Raw genomic sequence first — 20,949 nt, 5'->3', positions numbered from 1 at the left:
GCCAGCCTGTCAGTGCAGAGGGTCAAGTGAAAGGGGTCAGCCTAAATGCATTTACTGAATGGATGGCTGAATGAAGTCTGATTGGAACCACTGTTTTCAATGACCTTAGGCGTCACTGCAGCAGATATAATTTAGATCATGAAATGACACAAAGTTATCATCATATTGTGATTTAACTTTTTTCTTTTTTTTTTTAACCTATATTTTGTCATTGATGCTTTACAGTAATACTGTAGCATTACATATCCACCAGCTCACAAATTCTGGTAAGATTATTCACCAAACGTACTTTGCACAAGAGCTGAGTAATGGGTAACAGTCAACTTTATTTGTCATCCCAAATCAAAACAGAAATTTCTCCATCTTCCCAGATTCAGATGATGCCTTCATATATTATTGGAAATCATACAATTACAGTTCAGTGTAGTTTAAATCGAACGCTTGACAGTTTATGAAGTATTTAATTGAAACTAACGTAGTCTTATTCTAGTACATAAATTTTTATACAAAATGTGTATGATATAAAAATGTGAGGAAATTTTCTCACAAATAAGTCATTCCATTTTTTTTAAACAAACGCAGCCAAAATGTACAGTTCGAGAAAGTATGACAGCACCATCGTTTCGTGGTTCAAAAATGAGGTTCAATCTAATTATTGATTAGATTAACAAATTCTATCATATGTATTTAAATGATCGTTGTTTAGATAATGATCATATTTCGCATTATTAACATGCTAATCCATAAAGACATTGAATAAATAACACTTAGATGGGTAGTCAACTGTTTAACCGCTGTGGTTGTGGAGCAAGTTGCAGCTGATTTGGTTCTCACTGCTGTGTTTATATTGATTTAGTCTCCATTACCGGCACTGAAACGGAATCGATTGTCTTTCTGGAGGAATTGGATTGGGAAGAGTGCAGGACACTGACTGAAAGCGACATTTTGGAGGAGCCCATGAACGCATCACAGAGTCTACTTGTGAAGCGGCTCCAGAAGCTCAGAGGACTCAGAGTGGACCAGACGGACCAGGAGCCGGCTCCGGCAGAGCAGGTAGGACCGTCCGCCACACTCAACGCCTGATACAACAAACAAACAAACAAACAAACAAACAAACAAACAAACAAACAAAAAAGACAACACAAACAAACCCTAAACACATTTTACCGAACTGAACGTGACGTTAGAACGCGCCCTCCGTTCGAAACCGAACCGGACAGCGTCAGCGGTCCGGGCGGACCCGCTCCCCGGGCCGGTGCTGCGGCGCTGCCGGACTGTCGCGCGGCCCTTTGTTGGCTGCAGATGGGCAATTAAATTTAGCGCCAACCGGCGCGATCCGAGCGGCCGCACGTTCGCTCACTGCAGCCGGCTGGGGATCACCGCCGAGCCGCCTCATGGAAAATTTTGGACGCAGAAGAGAATGCGGGCTTTATTGTCACTGACAGACATTTGGCAACAATTTTCTCCTCAGATTTAGCCCTCAGCTTGTAAGAAAATTGAGGATGTGAAACGTCGCATTACACCATGAGTACTATCCGCTGCAATGATTGTTAGAAAGTGAGGAAAAACTGCATGGTAAAGATCCTGGAGGTCAATCGGCCTGTTTTGCAGAACCAACAGAAATTGCGCCATTTAAATATATAATAATTTGAGGAAAGCAATAAATCTTTTCTTAGTAATTGCAAAACTACTTAGTGTGAGTGCATAAAAATTTCCCAAATGATTATTTATTGTATTGGAAGCGCCGATGTGTCTTGTGATTTGAACAGTGATGTAGCACTGAATCTGTCGAAACTCTAAATTCTTGACCTATCTGCTTCATTTTGTGATGAAAATCTGCCTGTCGACATGAGCTCTTCATGAATGGGTGTTGAAGTAAATTGAATGGCTATCATGTTCAGTTTTAAGCAAAGTTTTTAGTCTCCACAGACCCTGGTAATAAATTATAAGGCACATGACCCAGAGCCTTTGGGGGAAACATTTGCGTGTCTTGTGGCTTTAATTACATTTTCAGTGGTAGTAACACAAGACTTGTTGCTGTATCACATGACCTGACGGTGGAAGAAATTAAGAAAAGAGTTGGTTGAAAGTTTTCTCATGAAAATGATCAGTCTGAGTGGAGGGTTATATCGCTGTTTCTCAGCATTGTGGGGGAAATTGTTTTATTTTTAAATGTACCATAAATACATTATGTCGTCAAATGGTGGGATTAGTCTTTTCAGAACGTAGACGGGGGGTAGTTTTGTTGTGTCGTAATATTTAGTTCAGGATAACTATAATGCCTTTCAATGAGACGAGATCTTCATGCTGTGACTGAGTGAGTGTTTCCTGGCAAGTCTCCGTCTCAGTGTTGGTGATATTTGGATTCTCCCGACCCTAAAGCAAGGAGACGTGCACACCAGAATAGTGGCTTTGTTTTCATCCAAACAGCTGATGGGACAGCAGCCATGGCCCTCCGCTGGGTGCACATGTGCATTTGCTTTTTGGGAGTGGGAGTTAAGTTTTCCCACCTGTTTACTTAAATGCTAAAAAAACCACACCAGGAAACAGATGTCATCTATCAGTGTCTTTGCTGATTGACTAAATTATTCATAATTTCTGGCTGGTGACAACTTTTTGTGTCACGGTCTGTGTCAACACTCATTAAAGAGAGTATGCAAGCTGCACTGTTTGTCCCTCTCTTACACATCACTGCTATGACTGTTGTGTGGTCACAGTGATAAGTAGAGCCATTCCTGCCAGTTCATCAGTCAGCTATTCAATCTGATGAACTGGATCAAATGAAGATACAGGTTTTGTTCCTCATCAGTGTGGCAGGAAATAATTTGAGGCAAAAAGTGTGCAGGTCAGGCTAAAGACAATAGATTTGAAGACCTTCCCCCTCTTAGGGCATGCATGGATGTGTTTTTCTTTCACTTAGTGTTATCTCCCCAGGATTCACCTTTATGCCAGTTTCATTAGTCTTTCATCAAAGTCTCCTTTCCTGTTCCTGTACCATTGTTTCCCACAATGGATTTTTGTTATCTTGATTAAATTCATACGTCCCATAGCATGGAAACCTCTAATAATGGGCCATAAGTCTGTGAGAGCACCATTTGACCTGTTACAATAACAAAGATTAACTAACAAACATTTCTGTGAACTCAACAGAGCAATACAAACTTTTAACTGGTTAAATTGTTATTCATTTGACATTCTGTGGTTAAATGTGATTCATATCTTCATGTACAGTTACCCCAATCGTCTTGCTGTACAAAGGACATTTGATTTCCACTCATCCACACCCAGGGGAAAAAAAAAATGCTGTGTTAAATGTGTGGTCTAGTAAACGCCTGTATCCAGCTAAACCTTGTTTATAATTGGATCTATGACACAAGGTTTGAAGAAAACAAAGGTCAGATTGATGTTGTCAGAGGTTTGTTTGAGTTCATCTTAATGGATTCTGTCTCATTGTAGGTTAGATCATTAGAAGCCAAACAGTGTTGCATAGACCTGCTGCATCTGCTTGGCTTGACACATGCCTCTGTGTCCATGTGGGGTGATGAAATGTCTGTACAGTAGGACAAAGGAGTCCTTGTATTTGCACCATAAAAGCCCTGAAAAAAGGTTTGACATAATAGCTGTTAAATCCTTTTCTATCATTAGGATTTCACCTGTCCAGTTTTATAAAGCCAGCAGCACACTAACCCATGGTGTGTGGATATGTAATGTTAAGGCAAATGGCATTTGTTGTCCCGGTGAATGGCTGCATATTCCAGAGAAAGTTAAATCAGCAATTCTGCCCCGGATGGTTCACAAATTATATAGAAAAAGCCTGAACAATGAGTGCGGAAGGAAGACAATGCTCCAATCTACTTAGCAGATGGAGCATAACCTTTTTTCTTTTTTTCTTTTTTTTTTTCTTTGACCAATACATTGTCCCATCTTTACGCCTGATGGCCATTGTACTTGCTGTAATGGCATAACCATGGACAAGTAGCTGCACTTGTAACCATAACATCTACGTTTCCACCTGAGCTCACCAAACAATCCTGTCGTTCATCATTCAAAAACACAAATCAGACAGCTTGAGAAAAAGTAGTTTCTCAATGTTCTCAAATGTTCTCAATGAAACATTTTGGAGAAGTGTGCATATTCATTTTTAAGGTGAAGCAACAGTCATCCTTCTCCTGTGTGATCTCTTTCGGCAGGCCGAGGACAAAGTCAGTAATTTTGTGCTTGATGAAACAAAGTGTGAAATAGGTATTGTGCTGTAAAAGTCAATGTACCACGTCATAAGTGTAAAGGACGGGGAGTCCTCCAGGCTGGTGAGCATGGTGCATGTGATGCCTGCCCATTGTCCGCCTGCTCATTCTAGGAACAATGTGAAATTGGAAACACAATGAGGCAGTGGGTGCAGTTATAATTGGCTTGGCAGGTATGTAGCAAACTTCCAGATGAGGATGAAATATGTCACCCTGTTGAACTAGGTCTTTTTCCTGATCAAACTAGACAACAACAGACTGGTCATGAAAAGCCTGTGGCGGCGGTTTCTACTCTGAATGTGACCCAAGATCAAATACACACTTGACCCCCTCCAGTTTGCATACAAAAACAAATGACTGGATGCCCTTTACATGCTCCATCATGCCCTCTTTTGCATGGAAGAATCTGACGCTTATGTGGGAATTATGTCCTTAGATTTTTTTTCCAGTGCATTCAGCGCCATCCGACCCTTCGTCCTCAGACACGAGCTCAAAGGGATCGGAGATGACACCTCACTTGTTTCCTGGATCCCAATTTACCCGACTGAAAGACCAGAGTTTGTCAGGTTGAGATACTACATCTCAGGGACAGTCATGAGCAGCATGGGGGCTTTTGTGGCCACAGTCTTGTTCAAATTGTAAACAGCAGACTGCAATTACAACATTGACATTTGCCACATCCAGAAATACTTGGATGATTCTGCTATTGTGGTGTGCATCATAGATGGACAGGGATCTGATAAAAACCTTCAGTGATGAGTCACAAATACCGCCGCCTACTGGTGGATTTTGGAATTTCAATCCAATGAAGATTTTTGGAGTGCAGATTGAGGTGGTGCCAACCTACAAATCTCTGAGTACACTTGGATAACAAGTTGGGTTGGTCTCCTAACAAAGATTCACTCAACGGAAAGGGGCGCTGCCTCTTTCTTAAGGAGGCTCAGATTGCATCTGATCAAGTCTCCAAAATGGTGCAAGGCAGCTGGACAAACTGATTGGAACCAGATAAGACTCACAAGGAGCTGTGATGGAGCAATGCACACAGAGGAAGATAGACCATAGTGGGTCAGAGAAACCACGAGAGGGCACAGTTAATCCACCTACAGTACAGGACAGAAAGATTCCCACTGCCATCAGATTTTACATTTCCATAACTTTTAGAAGTTAAGTGTCTGAAGAGCGCAATTTCCCTCTGTGGGTTAAAAAAGTATTCCTAATTCTGTTTGTTTGTTTACTCTTGTTAATTCCCAGAATCACCTTTCAGACAACAAATATTTTGACACTGTTAAGAATTGTTTTCCTTCCTGCAGCATTGGGAATCCTAAGCTTGAGGAAAGGGGGTTAATTTCCTGACTATTCTGTCTGTCAGCCTGGGAATAAAGTTGACCCTGTGAGAGAAGTATGCTTCTTAGACAGGAAAAATACACTCCTCTCCTTCTCCATTAAGATTCTGTCCTGTTTCCAAGATGCAGGTCTATCCAGTTCACATTTTTGCCAGCTGCTGCTCTAATAAACAGTTGCAGATTTATATTCTGGCTATCACAAGTTACTCTGATGCTAAAACATTACCTTTTTTAAAATACTGTTGCTCTGAACTGCCCCCTATTGGCAGGAACAATATTTTTTACCTTGGCATTATAGGAGGAAACTAAATTACTGTGGAGTACGATTCCAAGAACTGTAAGATTACAAGTGTGGTACCACTCTACAGGCTGCAAAGTGCCTGTGTGTGTGTGTGGTGGGCACCATTTCAACAGTAGGAAGCACACGCCAGCTGGCTCGTATGATAACGTGTTGGGTTGAGAGCAGGGTGTTATGCAGGAATCTGTGACAGGAGTAAACCAGCATTTTTTTTAGAATGGACTGTAGAGGTTTATTTAGGAGAACATGCAACTCCGCACAGAAAGGGGAACCGAACCCATGACCTTCTTGTTGATAACCACTTTGCCGCCGTGCTGTCTCCACAGAATAATAATTTAGACTAATGATACGTTTTGTGTGTGTGTGTGTGTGTGTGTGTGTGTGTGCGCGTGTGTGTATTAGTCAATGTTTGTGTGTGTCTTTACAGAATCCAAACATTGGATTCAACCACAATCAATGCAGAGAAATGAATTACTTTAAACCCTGCCTGCCAGTCTTGTGTTTGGATGATATGGCTAAGGAAGAATATAGTTTTCAGTGTCTATCAATTTACTGTGTGTTTGGATAAAAATACTCTCCACATTTTGAAAGTTGCAGTGGTTCAGTGTCTTTATTATTTCCTCTTTTTTGTGTTATCTGTCCTTGGGGTCACCCAGCCACAAGGCTATGCTATATAAAAATGTAATCACTTTAATTAATGATGTGCACTAATTAAAGTCAGTCTTTTTGCACTGTTGAAAAAGGAAAACCCAGACATTAGCAAAGTGTGTGATGAATCACAAGCTGTTTCTTCAGGAAAAAAACATTGGGGTTTAAAATGAACAGAAGTCACATAAATAAACGTCTTTATTTTGGAGGGTTTAGTGGGGGCGTGCTATTTTTGACACAGGACAAGGCGAGTATGTAGAATGTGAAGACATGATAAGAGTTAAGAGGCTCCTGCAGGGTTTTCCTCTGAATAATGAAATCACATTTACATGATACATAACTGACTAAAATGAGCTCTACAACTAGGGCAGTGAATGCATTTCCTCAGATGTAAAATATTTGTACTGTATGTGTGTACTACATCAGTTTGTGCTCTTGTGAGCACACATCAGTGAGACAATGCTAACTCCAACTTGTGTTGTTTAATGTCGTTAAATATTAAATTAGCCTGTGCTTTTGAAGGAGGAAGTGTCTTGAAGAAAAACATTTAGAGAACTGAGAGCACAATGAAATACAAGACACTCGGGATAGGAGGCAAATAATGATTATATGAGGAAGGCCAAAGGGAGCTATACACATGAAAGTAATAAAATTAGGAGAAACGGTGGATGGAATGAAGGAAGAAATTAGTCGACAGTAGGAAACAGAGGGAAATACCAGGTGAAATTAAGAAGGGCTGTCTGTACTAATTTGATAAATGGCACGCAGAGAGCCAAAAAGAAGAAAATTAAGGCAAAACCCCCCCAAACTGTGGACTCAAACAGCCCTTCACGTCATCACATAAGAATGTTAATAAAAAAATGTGTAGGTGGAGGAGGTCAGTGTCTCTTGAGCTAAAGGGAAGGAGGAGTACCAGTAGGATGTGAAGAGGGCAGGCCCAATGTGCTGCAGGCAGTAATGTGCACACCTACTAAGCCTACGCCGTATAAAATGAAGCTCGTTTGGTCAATGAGTTAGATGTGCATCTGAGCAGAGAAAAGAGGACTCTTTCTTGTAAGTAACTTTAGAAAAAGTGATTTTACTTAATATGATTTTATGTAGTCTTAATGGGAGTGAACTTTAGTTTAAGCCATGTTTTCACCATTTAATTTATATTGTGTAAATGCTGTCTTGTATCATCACTGTTATGCAACTTTATCTCAAAGTGGCAGGATTATAAATCAACCAGTTACATGTTTGGAGTTTTGAACAACTTGGGGCAATTTTTTTTTTTTAAACCCTTGACTGAGGTACAACGCAAAATATAGGAAGCTGAGCGGTCTATGCTCGTCTATGTTGCAAAGTTTGACTTTCTGCCAACGATGCTGGTTTGCAGCCACTAAATTTGGAGCAGATGAGCTTTTTAAGTGAAATGATTTATTACATTCACTGAATGCACTGCAGCCCTTTTACTAAATAGCGGTGTTGGTCAATACATGAATCTGCATTTTAAAATCTAATCAGAATGATAGAAGGGGAGACTGATAGCTGCTGATGATGAATGTTGGCAGGCACAGTCTCGATATTTTAAACTGAAAATATGTCTGTTATCTGTACATTTCAGACGTGGTGGGCCTCCGATATAACTCTGACATACCCGTGTCTCCACCTCACAAGCAACAACCATGACAGCCATCAACGCACCTCGTGACAAGTAAGAAAAGCACTTTTTAAGTGTTTGAGTCTCGTTCCCAGGGGAAAATTTTGTTTGTTACGGGTGTTCAAAATTCAAAATATTACCAGAAATGTGTAACTACTTAAGAGTTATGACATGGAGAAAATGTGAAATAAATAAGTACTAACATACAAAGTAATAGATAAATAAAAGGTGAAAATACAAACTGTGCTGTGTATATACAGATAAGTACAAGATATGTATGGTTTAGCAAACAGTGTTGGAGATTATTGCATAAATATTAATGGATCAATGTTTATCAGAGGGCAGAGTTATAGAGTTCATTGGCCAGGGATGACTTCCTGTGATGCTCAGTGGAATGAGTCTGTTACTGAAGCTGCTCTTGGGTCTGGCCAGCATGTCCTATGTCAATATTTTCAAAAACTTATGTACTTCTCTGCTTGTGCTGACAGAGATTTGGATGAGATCCAGGAAACAAGTTGTTGTAAATTGTTTGTAAATAAGTCGAATGACTTCACTAATGGCCTCTTATATGAACTTATTTCTTTCCCAGATACAATGCAGTATGGATAATTTTCTTCATCCTGGGCTTGGGAACCCTCTTACCGTGGAATTTCTTTATGACGGCAACAATGGTAAGTTAAACAGCATTTTAGGACAGTTGCAATCGTCTGAAATTGTGAGAACTTGTAGATGAATGTGTGACTGATACTTGGACAACACAAAGATGGAAGCAAAGACGGAGCTCTGTTGATGGTCTTATGGTTGTTGACTGGTTAATTAAAATGTTAGGAAGGTCACCTTAGTTGTTTGTTTACATTCCCTTCAAAAGCATCTGTCTTCTCTCAGGATGGCTGGCCTCCAGCTAGGTGGATTTTCATGTTTGTGGTAAAGCTTGCCTAATCCCCCGTCATTCTTTTAGATCCTTAAAGGGTTAATCTCTTAAAATGTGGAATTTTGGTCTGAATTTCCACAGTGAGTTTATATGAACCTGACCTTTGGGGGATTTTTGTAGAAACCCAATAGCTCATAGAATTTGTTTACGAACCACCTCAATAAATACGGCTGTACTATGAGTGTATGCCTTCAAGTACATCAAATTCACATTGTATACTATGATTTCAGCTTTTTCGTGCTCTGTATTTTTAAATTTGCATGTAATGTTTGCAATATTTCATCAATGTGATGCCACCACTTTTTTTCCTCAACCCATAAGCAGTTGATTAGAAGCACCTTGATGTGACGTAAGTGCATCTTAAAGCAGTCCTGCCTTTTAAAATCTTTAGGGAGGTGCTGATTCAACTGTGTTTCTAACATTCAGTCCGCCTTCAGGATATAAATGGATGGATTAGTCATTTATTAGTTTATTGGTATTTAGTCAATGTTTCCTTTTTAGGACTTTGAAATTGGTTGATATTTATTTTCTTGAATTTTTTCTCAAGTGTAGATAAAATTCAAGGTTTAAAAGCTAACAGTATTCTTTTTCACATCATCTGAACATTATATTCCCACAATACAAACTTGCTCCTCATCATTTCTCCCCAGTACTTCACCAGTCGGCTAAGGACCCAACCCACCGACCTGCTCTCTAATAAGACAGCTAATGGGACTTTGAATGCGGAAGATGGTGGCAATGTGCTGGAGGCAAAGTTTAACAACGTGATGACGCTGTGCGCCATGGTGCCTCTGCTCATTTTCACCTGCCTCAACTCATTTTTGCATCAGAGGTATCCACCTGCATATTGACATGTTCATGCCAAGAGGAAAAACAGCAAACATTCAGTAAAGAAGAAGTAAACTAAAACCCTAAGGCCAACACATATTAGATTGGATTGACCAGCACAGTTTTGCACTTTTTATTTTTTCCACTCTTTCTACCCGCAGTCCTGCTCATTTATCGGCAGCATGGTCCTGTTATATGAATATTTGTCTCCATGCTTCCAGTATGTTGGCTTTAATTAGACGACAGATTTAAAGAGATCAGGGTGGACCCCAACCACAACTGGACTCTTCTGCTCTACAAACATACCCAGGAATGCTGTTTATGTTCTTTATTACACCTGAACTTCTTTACCTCTCCCTGCTTCTCCTCGCAACTTAAACACTTTCTCTTGACATTTTGGCATAAACAGAGAAGTTGCCTTCTGTGAACTTCCCTATTTTTCACATTTATGCAAATTTGAACATTATCAGTTCGAATGCATTAGATTTTTACAAAACCCTGTTGCTTAATCTTTGACATAAGTTGAACAATGAATCCTATCCTACAATTCCACATTCTACACCGTTACAAAGTTTCTGTGTCCGAGCACATCTTTTAACAAATATGTAATTGGTTATTTGTTCAACCAAGCAACCAAGTGTGTTAAATGTATTTTTAACTTGTAGCATGCTTCTTGTCTAGTGGTTGGGTTGCTTGTGAGTACATATCTAAGTTTTGTTTCTTTGTTCGTGACTCAGGATTCCTCAGAAGCTGCGCATCTCTGGCAGCCTGACAGTCATCCTGGTGGTTTTCCTGCTGACAGCAGTCTTTGTCAAGGTGGACATGGCCCCATTGCCCTTCTTCACCATCACTATGATTAAAATTGTCTGCATCAATTGTGAGTTTTTAAACACACAAGTAATATTGATTATATTTCCTGTCAGTGACTGCAGGGAAAGTGTCCCAGCCCTTTGAAAAGAACGGACCAAACCTATAACAGGGACATAACTCCTCCTATACTTGTCGGCTACTACCACCAATCACGAATTGATGATTAGACTGAGTTTGTTTTAGTTTTCTTCATCCATACTGACTTTCTGCCCATGTTAGCGCTACCCATTTTGGAGAGGTGTTGTGTTTTTTGGACCAATCAGTAGGAAATGATGTAGCCATTCCACAGTGTTCTGGTAGTTGTTGCACTAAATACCTAGTTGTTCTCTAAAATAGGAAAAGGGGTTCGAAATACATTTCAGCCTTGTGTTCACTGGGTTTGTGGAAATGCCAAATCGCAGACATTTTTTTATGTGCAGTCCCCAGCAACACAAATTACAGGGCACAGAATCAAAACCTCAAAAACCAAAATAAAACATGTCAGCTTTCCCAAGCGAACTGTTGTTACAGTTTTGAGTTGGACAGGATATGTTTTTTTTCAGCATTCTGTTTTTACTTCATTTCCAAATTGAACTCAGGCAAGATTTTTGTTTTCATGTGTTTTTTTTTTTTCCCCTCTGATGGAGATCATATGCATCCTCTGTCTTTGGGGAATCCCCTCATATGGAGCCACTCACATGCTGCTGCACCACACTGAGCCTCAGAACACTTTGTCTACATCTCACTGTGTTTGTTTGTTTACAATGACTCTGTGAGCAGCAGGGATAAGCTCACCCCCCTCCTCATCCCTATTGGGTCAGTCTTGACCTTCAGATCCTCACAAGGAACAGCCCATGTTTTAGTTAGAGGGGAAGGATGTCATGACCTTGAAGCTTTGATATTGATATTGGCACATTCTTATTGGTGGAAAGATCAGTCATCTAATGAAGATGTTGTAATTCACTGATGTTATGCAAGTTTTTTTTTGAAAAGGGCTGTGGCCTTGGATGAAATGATAGAAGAAAAACAGTTATGTAACACCTCTGCAGAACATTTACTTTATCATGTTGTTTTCAGAGAGGGCGTCATCTCTCAATTTGACAGTTTGTTTTATTGGCCCCCTTTTCTGATTCTATGGGACAAAAATGTGGGACAAAATTCTTTTTTTTTTTGTTGGGTGGTTGTTTATTTGTTTTTTTTATGTTTTAGTTTTACTATGACTGTTAAGCTTGACACTGAAATTAAATAATGCTTATCTTATAATTTCTGTTCCAGCATTTGGTGCAATTCTTCAGAGCAGCTTGTTCGGGCTGGCTGGGATGCTGCCCGCCTCCTACACCACTCCCATCATGAGTGGACAGGGACTCGCTGGCACCTTTGCCGCTTTCTCAATGATCTGCGCCCTGGCCAGTATGTCTATCACACAGTGTACCAGTGTACAGCTTCGAGCATTAGCATTACATGTGTTGCTGTCCACTAGAAATATTAATCCTGCACAGTTTGTAATTCCAAGTACTAATAAAATAAAAATTAAGAGTTTACCTCAATAAATAATGTTTTTATTCAGAGCCGGTTCAGACCTCCATGAGGCCCCAGGCAAAATTCTGCTAAGGGGCCCTCTTTATTGAACTCCAAAAATTTTCAAATGTAGGTAATTATTTATATATAATATATTATATATAATTATATATATAATTAATTTAGCACCATTGACATAATATTTCACAAGTTTTATTTATTCACTAAGATATCTGCATCTGTATTTGCCTGTGGGCTATCCAAGCAAACAAAATTCAATCTTAGTCAATATTTATTTATTACTTTCCATTTTGTATAAGTACAGTTGTAACTACACTACAACTACTAACTATAGAAGCAAGCAAGATGCAGACAAACGGAGACCGGGGTTCACCGTCCTGTTTATGTAGGTCAAACAGCACTAGTCCCTCCCACGCTCCCACCCACAGAGGAGAGTTACCTGACCCGCTGTTCCCGTAGTTCATTATCATGCTGTTTCTTCCTCCTTTTTTCCTTCCCCGAGGGATAACGTTGCTTCATCGCAGCTAAACGCTAATGCAGTGGACACACGTGGACACATCAGTGACATCAGGTTGTCACTTTATTTATTTTTTTTTCCACCGGGCCTCTATTAGTTTGCATGGCCCTACGCAACATTCGTTGCGCGCGTATTGGGTGAACCAAGTCTTTATTTCCACTGTTAAATGAAAATTGGATGCATATTTATACAAATGCTGTGCAAATGGGTTTAGGGATGAATTTTGTGTTCATGTCTTATAAAATGCTACAGCATGCCTATAGTCCTGACGACAGTACCATAATGGTTTGGTTTTTGTGGAGAAAGTCTATTCTTTTTTTTTTTTCCAGCTGTTGAGTATTGATGAGCAGATATACCTTAAGGTCTGTTGGTCCGTATTGATTCCTGAGTTGCTGGTGGTTCCGTCATAATGTAGACCCCTAATCTTTAGTTGATTCATTTCTTTATTCATTAAATAATTTGCAACAATTTGGACACTCATTTAAAGTGTTCATCAAGGCACAATGACAAACACGGTGGCTTTTTCTCCCCGTTTTTGCACATGTGCCTTTTTTTGTGCCTTCTTTGCCTGACAAAAACGTAATGGAATTATTCATGTGTCTCAATTCAGTATAGTAAATATTCTTGATGACAGTTTTGAAAACACTAATGACCGTATTTCTCTTTTTTCTGCAGCTGGATCAGCCCTGCAGGACAGTGCTTTTGGTTACTTCATCACAGCCTGTGTTGTTGTTCTCTTGGCCATACTTTCCTACCTGGTTTTGCCCAGGATGGTGAGGCCACATTTTTTTATGAATTAAACTTTGTGTTATATTGTTGTTGTTTTTTTTTTCCCCATTAGTTTCCATTTTGCTCTCATTAACTTTCTGGACAGCTTTCTCTCTACTACCTTCACAGGCTTGGCTCATCGCTGTTGCTTTGCTTCTGTCAACAGGAATTTTTCCAGTACCACATGGAGACTAATAGAGCCAGACCCTCTGCTGATGAGGAGAACAAGATGGACTTGCTCAAAAAAGGTACATGCAGTATCTTTTCAAGTCAGGTTCTACTTTCTGAAAAAACTTGTGCATGCATTGTAGGCCTGGCACCACATGTCCTTTTTTATTAAAGTGCCCCGCTTGAATTTTATAGAGCCTCAAGGAACCAGATCACCTAGGGAGTGTTCACGGTTTCACGATTCCTTTAATTAACAACTTAAACTCTAAAAGGCTAGTTATTATTTGTGATGACACAGTTGCTCATCTTTTGTAAAAAAGGTTCAACATGGGGAAATGTCTGCAGGTCCCCTATGTTTTTGCAGGAAAAAAACCAAAATGCTTGAATTATATATCCAATATAATCCAATGCTATGTATGTTTGAGCTTTTATATATTGTATAAACGAATTCCAACCCCTGAGCGAGTTTTTGGCCCTTTTTTTTGTGTAATCAGTGGGAACCTTGTGTTGATGAGTCAGATCTTTTTAAATACACCAACATGGTCTACATGCCAGCGTAATGATGGAGAGCTGTTTGTTTGTTTCTCAGAAAGTTCAGCAGAGAAGCGGCCAGTGGTGAGTCTGGTGGAGGACGAGGCCAAACCCACTGTGTCTGTGTTCAACATCTTCAAACAGGTGAAGTGACGACTTCTTCACATCATGGCAAATGAACGCACATCACTGTGCATATCCACTTAATACTGATATTTTATGAATGGAGACATTTTTTAAGCAACCCAATCTTTGTCTGAATTAGCAACATTGTGTGAAAACTTCATCTCGTCCTTGTAGCTGTAGAAGTACCAGCTGTAGCACATCGGATAATCACCTCCTCTTGTATCTTGATGTGCATCTTCCATCCTGTACCTATTTATGTGTATAATATTCCTCTGATGTGCTCCTCAGATTTGGGTGATGGCTCTGTCAGTGTGCTTCATCTTCACCATCACCATTGGAGTATTCCCAGCTGTGACCGTCGCAGTCGAGTCCACAGTAGCAAACGGAGGCGCCTGGAGTGAGTCTCCATTTCTTTCATAGGGAGGCAGAAACTTGAAGAAGGGATGGCTGCCAAGTTTTTGCCCTTTTCCAAACATGTTTTTCCTAAACTCGCTAGTGAATCAACCTTGTTGTGTTGTTTCTCCATGAGAAGGTTGTGGACTGGTGAAATTTGTTGTCCGAACATCAGACAAGAAGAGCGGGTGAATCTGTGAGGAAAAGATGTATTTTTAACAAAAAGGAAGTTTTTGGATAATCAGATATCAACTGCTGTTTATCATTGAAAATGAAACGTCCTCCTACATTTGAATGGGCTGAATTGGATCATTTCTGTTTTTATGTTTAGACACTACCTGTGTTACCTTCTCCTCACAGAGATGCCATTGGCTGGGTGTTATTTATAGAAAAGCACAAATTTGTTTCAAAGCATATAGAGAATTTCCTTAAAGGAAAGCTGAACACTATCTTTTATTAAACCATCTTCTCCCTGATGGATTACATAGTAGCTGTGAGAGGTTTGCAGCCTTGTCTCTTGTGGAGCACAGAAACTGTTGTCAGTTTGGATTCAGACCTTCTGAAGTCGCTGTGAAAAAGGGTGTGTGAAGTTCCTCAGGATGTTTTAACTGTGCTGTGACGCTGGGTCACAACTGAAATCCTGGGTGACATCTGTGGATCCAAACTGACAGCAGCTGCCAGCTTCCACGACAGAGAGAGCTGCAAACTTTCAGCACTGCCTTTGAAAACCACAGAGGTATTTGATGTAATGTGTAGTTTCCTTTTATGCGAACACCTCTGCATTCCTCATGCTGTTGCTACAGTCATGTGCTTTTTGTGCTCCCATTTCAGGTACTTACTTCATCCCTGTGTCGTGCTTTCTGCTCTTCAACATAATGGACTGGGCTGGAAGGAGTCTGATGGGCGTCTGTATGTGGGTCAGTAAAACACAAAGTAGATGTTTTATCAACTCTGTCAGTCTTTCTCTCTGCTCCTAACATTAGCTGTGTTTAGCACAGCAGAGCTCACATCATCACTAAGAGGCCTGGATGGAACCCAGATTTAGCTGGTTGGCTCGTGGGTCAGGCTTCATGTAAAAAGCTCTTTTGAGTGCAGAGGCCAGATTTTGAGGACGAGACTGAAGTCTCATGCTTCCTCTGTTATTATTCAGAACAAACTTCTTATGTACATTTTCCCGACTGTCAAGTTCCCTTCTGGGTTAGTTTACCCGTTCTGGTCGTTCACATTCATCACAACTGAGTGCGGACAGGCAAAATCATACCAAATCAACAGCACCCCACTGCAGAGAAAAGACCAGAGCGGCTAACTATGTGCTGCAGCAATAGCACCCGCTCCTTGAGCAAAAAAAAAAAAAAAACAAGGAGAATTTTGTGGACTTCCAGGAAGCTGCCAGAGCACATCATGCTCTCCATCAGAGACTGCACCTTCTGCAGCGGCTGAGAAGAGCCAAGCAGCCCGTTATTTATTCTTTATCTCTGTTCTGTACTTTATCTTATTTATGGCTTTATTCATGACTAGAAGCAGCAGAATTGCTGGCACAGAAGCTGAAGGAAGAGCTGCTGTGGACAAGCTTTGCTTAAAAAACGCCCCAACAATATCAGTTAGTTTGTTTTCTCTGAAACATTCAAAAAGTATATATATGTTAACACAGGTTCATCTACAGTTACCTCATAACCAAATTGAAGGACTGTAAAATATGATGCTTCCAATGGTTTTTATTATTGATTGATCCAGTTATTGCTTTTTGTATGTTACATTTGAAGACTTAGTTTTATCATGTTTCCAGAAGTCGAAGTGAGCCTTTATATTCAGGGCTTTGTACAGCCAAAGGTCCGACAGACGATAACTCGTAGTTGTTTTTCTGTTGATGAACTTATCAATGCATAAATCTTATTACATCCTGCTGTTACTATCCCCAGCCGCCACTGATCCCTGTGTGGTTCTTAGTTGCCGATGTCCTCCTTCCTCTCCTCAGCCGGGTAAAGACAGTAAGTGGCTTCCTGCCCTGGTAATCCTGCGTGTGATCTTCGTCCCGCTCTTCATGCTGTGTAACGTTCAGCCTCGTTCCAACTTTCCTGTGCTCTTTGCACACGACGCCTGGTACATCGTCTTCATGATCTTCTTCTCCTTCTCCAACGGATACCTGGCCAGTCTCTGCATGTGCTTTGGACCCAAGTAAGAGACACACACACACACACACACCAACTCTTGTGGGTTTTTTATGCAACAGCTTTCTTTTTTCTCTTTTTTTTTACAAGTTCTTCTTTTTATTGCCAGATTTTAAAGTTTTTTTTTTCTCTGCATTTGTCCTCATAGTTCAACATTATATGAGATTGATGCATTTATAGTCTTGCAGTGTGTATGTGACCATCAGCAGCCCTTCCTGGAAGCTACTTTGTTGATCGTTATTGAATGGAATGACCTTTGTGTGTCAGGGAGGGCAGTGCTACAATAAAGGACAGAGAGAGAGTGGAAGGGAAGCAGGTGGTCCAGGTAGGAACTGGTGGAGTGAAGGATGCTGTGCTTTTGCTGCCACCTCACTCAGGATTACGAGAGTCCAAAGGGTTTCTGTGTAGATCTGTAGTCCAGGTGGGTGGTGTCGTCCCAAAAGAGGAGCTGAGTCAAAGATGGGGCACATAATGGTAGATTGTAATTCTGCAGTCCAAAATGGAGGAGAGCTTCTATGTTGCAATTGACATGGAAATAAAAAAGTCTGACGTGTTCAGGGTGTATTGCGTGCATATATTGTGAGAGAAACCCATTCTATGCATCCTGTTATGTATGAACTGTGTACTTTGAACTGGATCAGATCTAAATTAAATTTTTTGTCATTTTAAATGTATTTTGGCAGATCTGGGACCAGAAGTCGAAGTCAGTGGACAGAGACAGCTCTGCTTCCCATTTTGATGTTGGTAGATGCATAGAATGGGTGCTGGAGAGAAAGTGATATATTTTAGAGAGGTTTTTCTTCTTTTTTGGAGAGAGCTTTGTGATGTTGAGAAATTCTGAAGGCTGTATGTTATTCTGGAGCGTTGGAATTTTCTTCGTGATTGTCTTGATCACCTGTAGGCATTGGAGAAAGTTTCCATTTCTTATTCCAAAACTCGAACCAAAATACTTTGTGCCACAACAGAAATGAAAATAGTTCGTTGGTGCTGAGGCGGTTATACCTGAGTTAAACATGGGATCAAATCTGTAAATACGGAGCTGTAGATGTGTTGGTAGGCTGGTTATTTGACTCCAGGCTTTCGTGGTCAGGTTTTCAGGCCAAATCCAGACCGCGCAAAGACTGTAGTCGACAAATGACATACCTAACAGGCTCACACAAACCGATCTGCATGTGACACTGTGCATCTGATAGTTACAGCAGTGGTGCTGAGCTGGCCCGAGTTATGTCACCAAGCTTAATGGGAAACGGACTAATTCTGATGACTTTTGTCCCTCTGTTGTTGCTGTACAGGAAGGTGTCGCCACAGGAGGCAGAGACGGCAGGGGCCATCATGGCCTTCTTCTTGTCCCTCGGCTTGGCTCTGGGTGCCGCTGTCTCATTTGCTTTCCGGGCCATGATCTAAGAACAGAAGCTTCAGTAGATGTAGAGTAGACCACCCCACTCCCAATATTTCTCCCTGCTATCATCCTTAGAAACCAAACAAAATGAAGAAAAAAAACAAAAAAGGAAGTACCTTAGAACTAGCCATGCTCCAGCACAGAAGACCAGAGACCCTCGGCCTTCTGAAGTGTACAGCAGAGATCCAGCTCATCGTGGTGACTGCAGGAGCCAAAATGTTACTGAATATTTCTGTTATTTCCTCTAAATGCAGAAGCTTCTACTGTGTATGGAGGACGTTTTTCTATCCATGCCACTGAACAAAGAGGCTGTTTCTCTGACATTACATAAAGTCAGAGTGCAACTCTAAGCTCATTGAAACCAAAAGTTTAAGAGAAAAGAATAGGATGTAGTGGACTCATTACAGAAACACAGAAAAAACAGAAATCCTTCAAGTAGTTTTCAGTTTTCCTCAGCATCTTAAAAAAAAAAAGCAATGACAGAATGATGGCCCGTACACGTTTACTCCCTCAGCCTCATTTAGAAAATATTCTTTAGCATAAAATTTAAAAAAAAAAAAAAAGATAAAATGTTGCTTGCATTAGTGAAAAGCATCCACCCATCTTCTACCTGTTTCTGGGTTGTGGGGTGCTGGAGCCAATCCCAGCTCACCCTGGACAGGTCGCCAGTCCATCACAGGGCCAACACACAGAGACCAACAACCTCTCACACCATTTTGTATAAACAGTCACATGGTGGTTTTGTAAATAAAGTCTTAGCACATTTTTACCCATGAGGCTTTGGGATCCAAAGATTTCAGCTTGTTCAACTGTTAAATGCAACTCAAAAGTTTGAAAACTGATTCTCAATAGCTTTTTGCACATCACACCTAAAACAAGAGAAATCACTCAACTGTTGCAGCTTTGAAACTGATTAAGCCAAATGCACAAAGACAGCATAGGAAAATGAACTTTGAAGGGAGTCCATGACCTGTAAACCGCTTCACTCCTCTCCGTCTACTTTCCTGTTGACTTGGGCCAGTTTTTGTCCACGTCTTCATAACAAAGTACCAGAACATTGGCAGTGAAAGCATCCTGTTCCATCAGTTTGACTTGATTCACCAAATGGAAGCAGAGATTGATTTCAGCCCATGTGAAGTTTTACTGGATCTGAAACCTGCCATTCAATGGGACTCTTTAAACCGCACCTTTGTTCTTAAGCCAGTGCCATTTCCCATCAAACCTCATCTTCTCATGGAAGATTAGTTTTATACCAGAACTAGTTTTGAGTTGTTTTTATTTTTATTGAGACAGGATAAGTAGTAACGTCCCTGTCAGTGTGGTATTTTTTCTCTTTGCATTTTTGTGGCCTTGATGGTATTTTTTTTTTTTTTAAAGCTTTTTGTAAAATCCATTTCATGTATGCAGTATTCACAATACCACCTGTGAACCTTAATTTTGTTTTTTACAAGCATGACATTGATCTGTTCTTTCATATTCAGTGTTTGGCACAAACCATGAAAGTTTTGTTACCAACATGAATTTAAGACGCTTCTTTGGTAAAATAAATCTGTATTTTTAAGACTGGCTCCTCCTGTTGGTCATTTCTGGAAACACACTGCTGATGAAGATGGAGGTGAGAGTTTAGTATGAAAATCTGGACACAGTGATGTCAAAACTGGTGGAGCAGTAAGTCCCTATGTCCGAGGGAAAAGTAATTTCATAAAGTAAAAAGCACTTCAAAATATCAAAGCAGAAAATCGGCTTTTCTGTACCTGTATTTATTTACCATTGCACCCAGATTTTAATCAGAAATACTTGATTAATCCTCAGGGGGCATATTTCCTTTCTGCATAATAAAACTGAAGAAAATGGTGAGAAATCTGCTCCAGGCTCACAGTAACAGCTTAAAATGTCTGATTTTGTGAGTCACAATGAAGCATCAGATTTGGTCTGTAACTTCTCATGTTGTAATTCATAGCATTTCTCTGAACTCTGCTGAGGACAGATGCATAAAGACACTTTGAAAGTCCCTCACATTTGTATCTTGGCTCTGTTCCACTCCACTCCATCCAGCTGTTCCCCAGCTGTTCCCCAGCTGCTTCTGTGGTTGACTGAATGATGATGTAAACAACACAAATGCCTCCATGTCTCCTCCACAACTGAAAAACAAGACAACAGGCATGACCTCCACAACAAAATTAATGATTTTCTTTTCATTTCAAAATTCATCCAAATGTTATTTGCTGAAGCACTTTGCAGGTTTAAAGAACCAGCAGGCATTCACCTGATACAACATACCAACATTTTTCAGGCATTAATTTAATCAAACACTCAAATGCCTGAAAGTAAGGAACTTTTGTTTCTGTTTTACACAGCACTACTACTCTTGATTATGGCCCGATCATGTAAACACAATTAGCAGTTCAATTATTGCTGCTGACAGATGTGACGTTTTGTGCTTTGACGTCCAACTTGAAACTTTAAGAGTGTGTTCAGTGAGTAAAAAAGGTTCTTTGACAAACTTGTAAAGAACTGCCTTTGTAAAAAAAAGAGAAAAAAGGAGCCAACAGAATTGTAT

At 40.3% G+C, this 20,949-nt stretch overlaps 1 protein-coding gene across 2 annotated transcripts; it reads left to right on the top strand.

Annotated features, from left to right (window-relative positions):
• Window positions 1–905: 905 nt before the first annotated feature.
• Window positions 906–19,950, top strand: LOC115055322 (equilibrative nucleoside transporter 1-like). 2 transcript variants are annotated; one of them, XM_029521041.1, is made up of 13 exons: window positions 906–1,053; window positions 8,137–8,226; window positions 8,762–8,843; window positions 9,754–9,935; window positions 10,669–10,808; window positions 12,056–12,190; window positions 13,512–13,609; window positions 13,771–13,852; window positions 14,362–14,447; window positions 14,718–14,826; window positions 15,654–15,739; window positions 16,798–16,997; window positions 18,283–19,950. In XM_029521041.1, exons 2-13 carry the CDS (start codon window positions 8,198–8,200, stop codon window positions 18,392–18,394), a joined length of 1,341 nt encoding a protein of 446 aa, XP_029376901.1. In that variant the 5' UTR covers window positions 906–1,053; window positions 8,137–8,197; the 3' UTR covers window positions 18,395–19,950. The 2 variants fall into 2 exon arrangements, with proteins under 2 accessions (XP_029376901.1, XP_029376902.1); XM_029521042.1 differs by lacking the exon at window positions 906–1,053 and adding an exon at window positions 7,544–7,586.
• Window positions 19,951–20,949: the final 999 nt, after the last annotated feature.

This window comes from Echeneis naucrates, chromosome 15 (assembly GCF_900963305.1).
Source record: "Echeneis naucrates chromosome 15, fEcheNa1.1, whole genome shotgun sequence".
Taxonomy (NCBI): domain Eukaryota; kingdom Metazoa; phylum Chordata; class Actinopteri; order Carangiformes; family Echeneidae; genus Echeneis; species Echeneis naucrates.
Note: the sequence above shows the minus strand (reverse complement) of the source record. Positions and strands in the feature narration are given on the sequence as shown.

Excerpts from the sequence above, each read along its gene's own strand:
- LOC115055322 (XM_029521041.1), top strand. The coding sequence starts at position 8,198 with ATGACAGCCATCAACGCACCTCGTGACAA. Across the intron at positions 15,740-16,797 it reads TGATGGGCGTCTGTATGTGG|CCGGGTAAAGACAGTAAGTG; the intron begins GTCAGTAAAACA and ends TCCTCTCCTCAG. Across the intron at positions 16,998-18,282 it reads TGCATGTGCTTTGGACCCAA|GAAGGTGTCGCCACAGGAGG; the intron begins GTAAGAGACACA and ends GTTGCTGTACAG.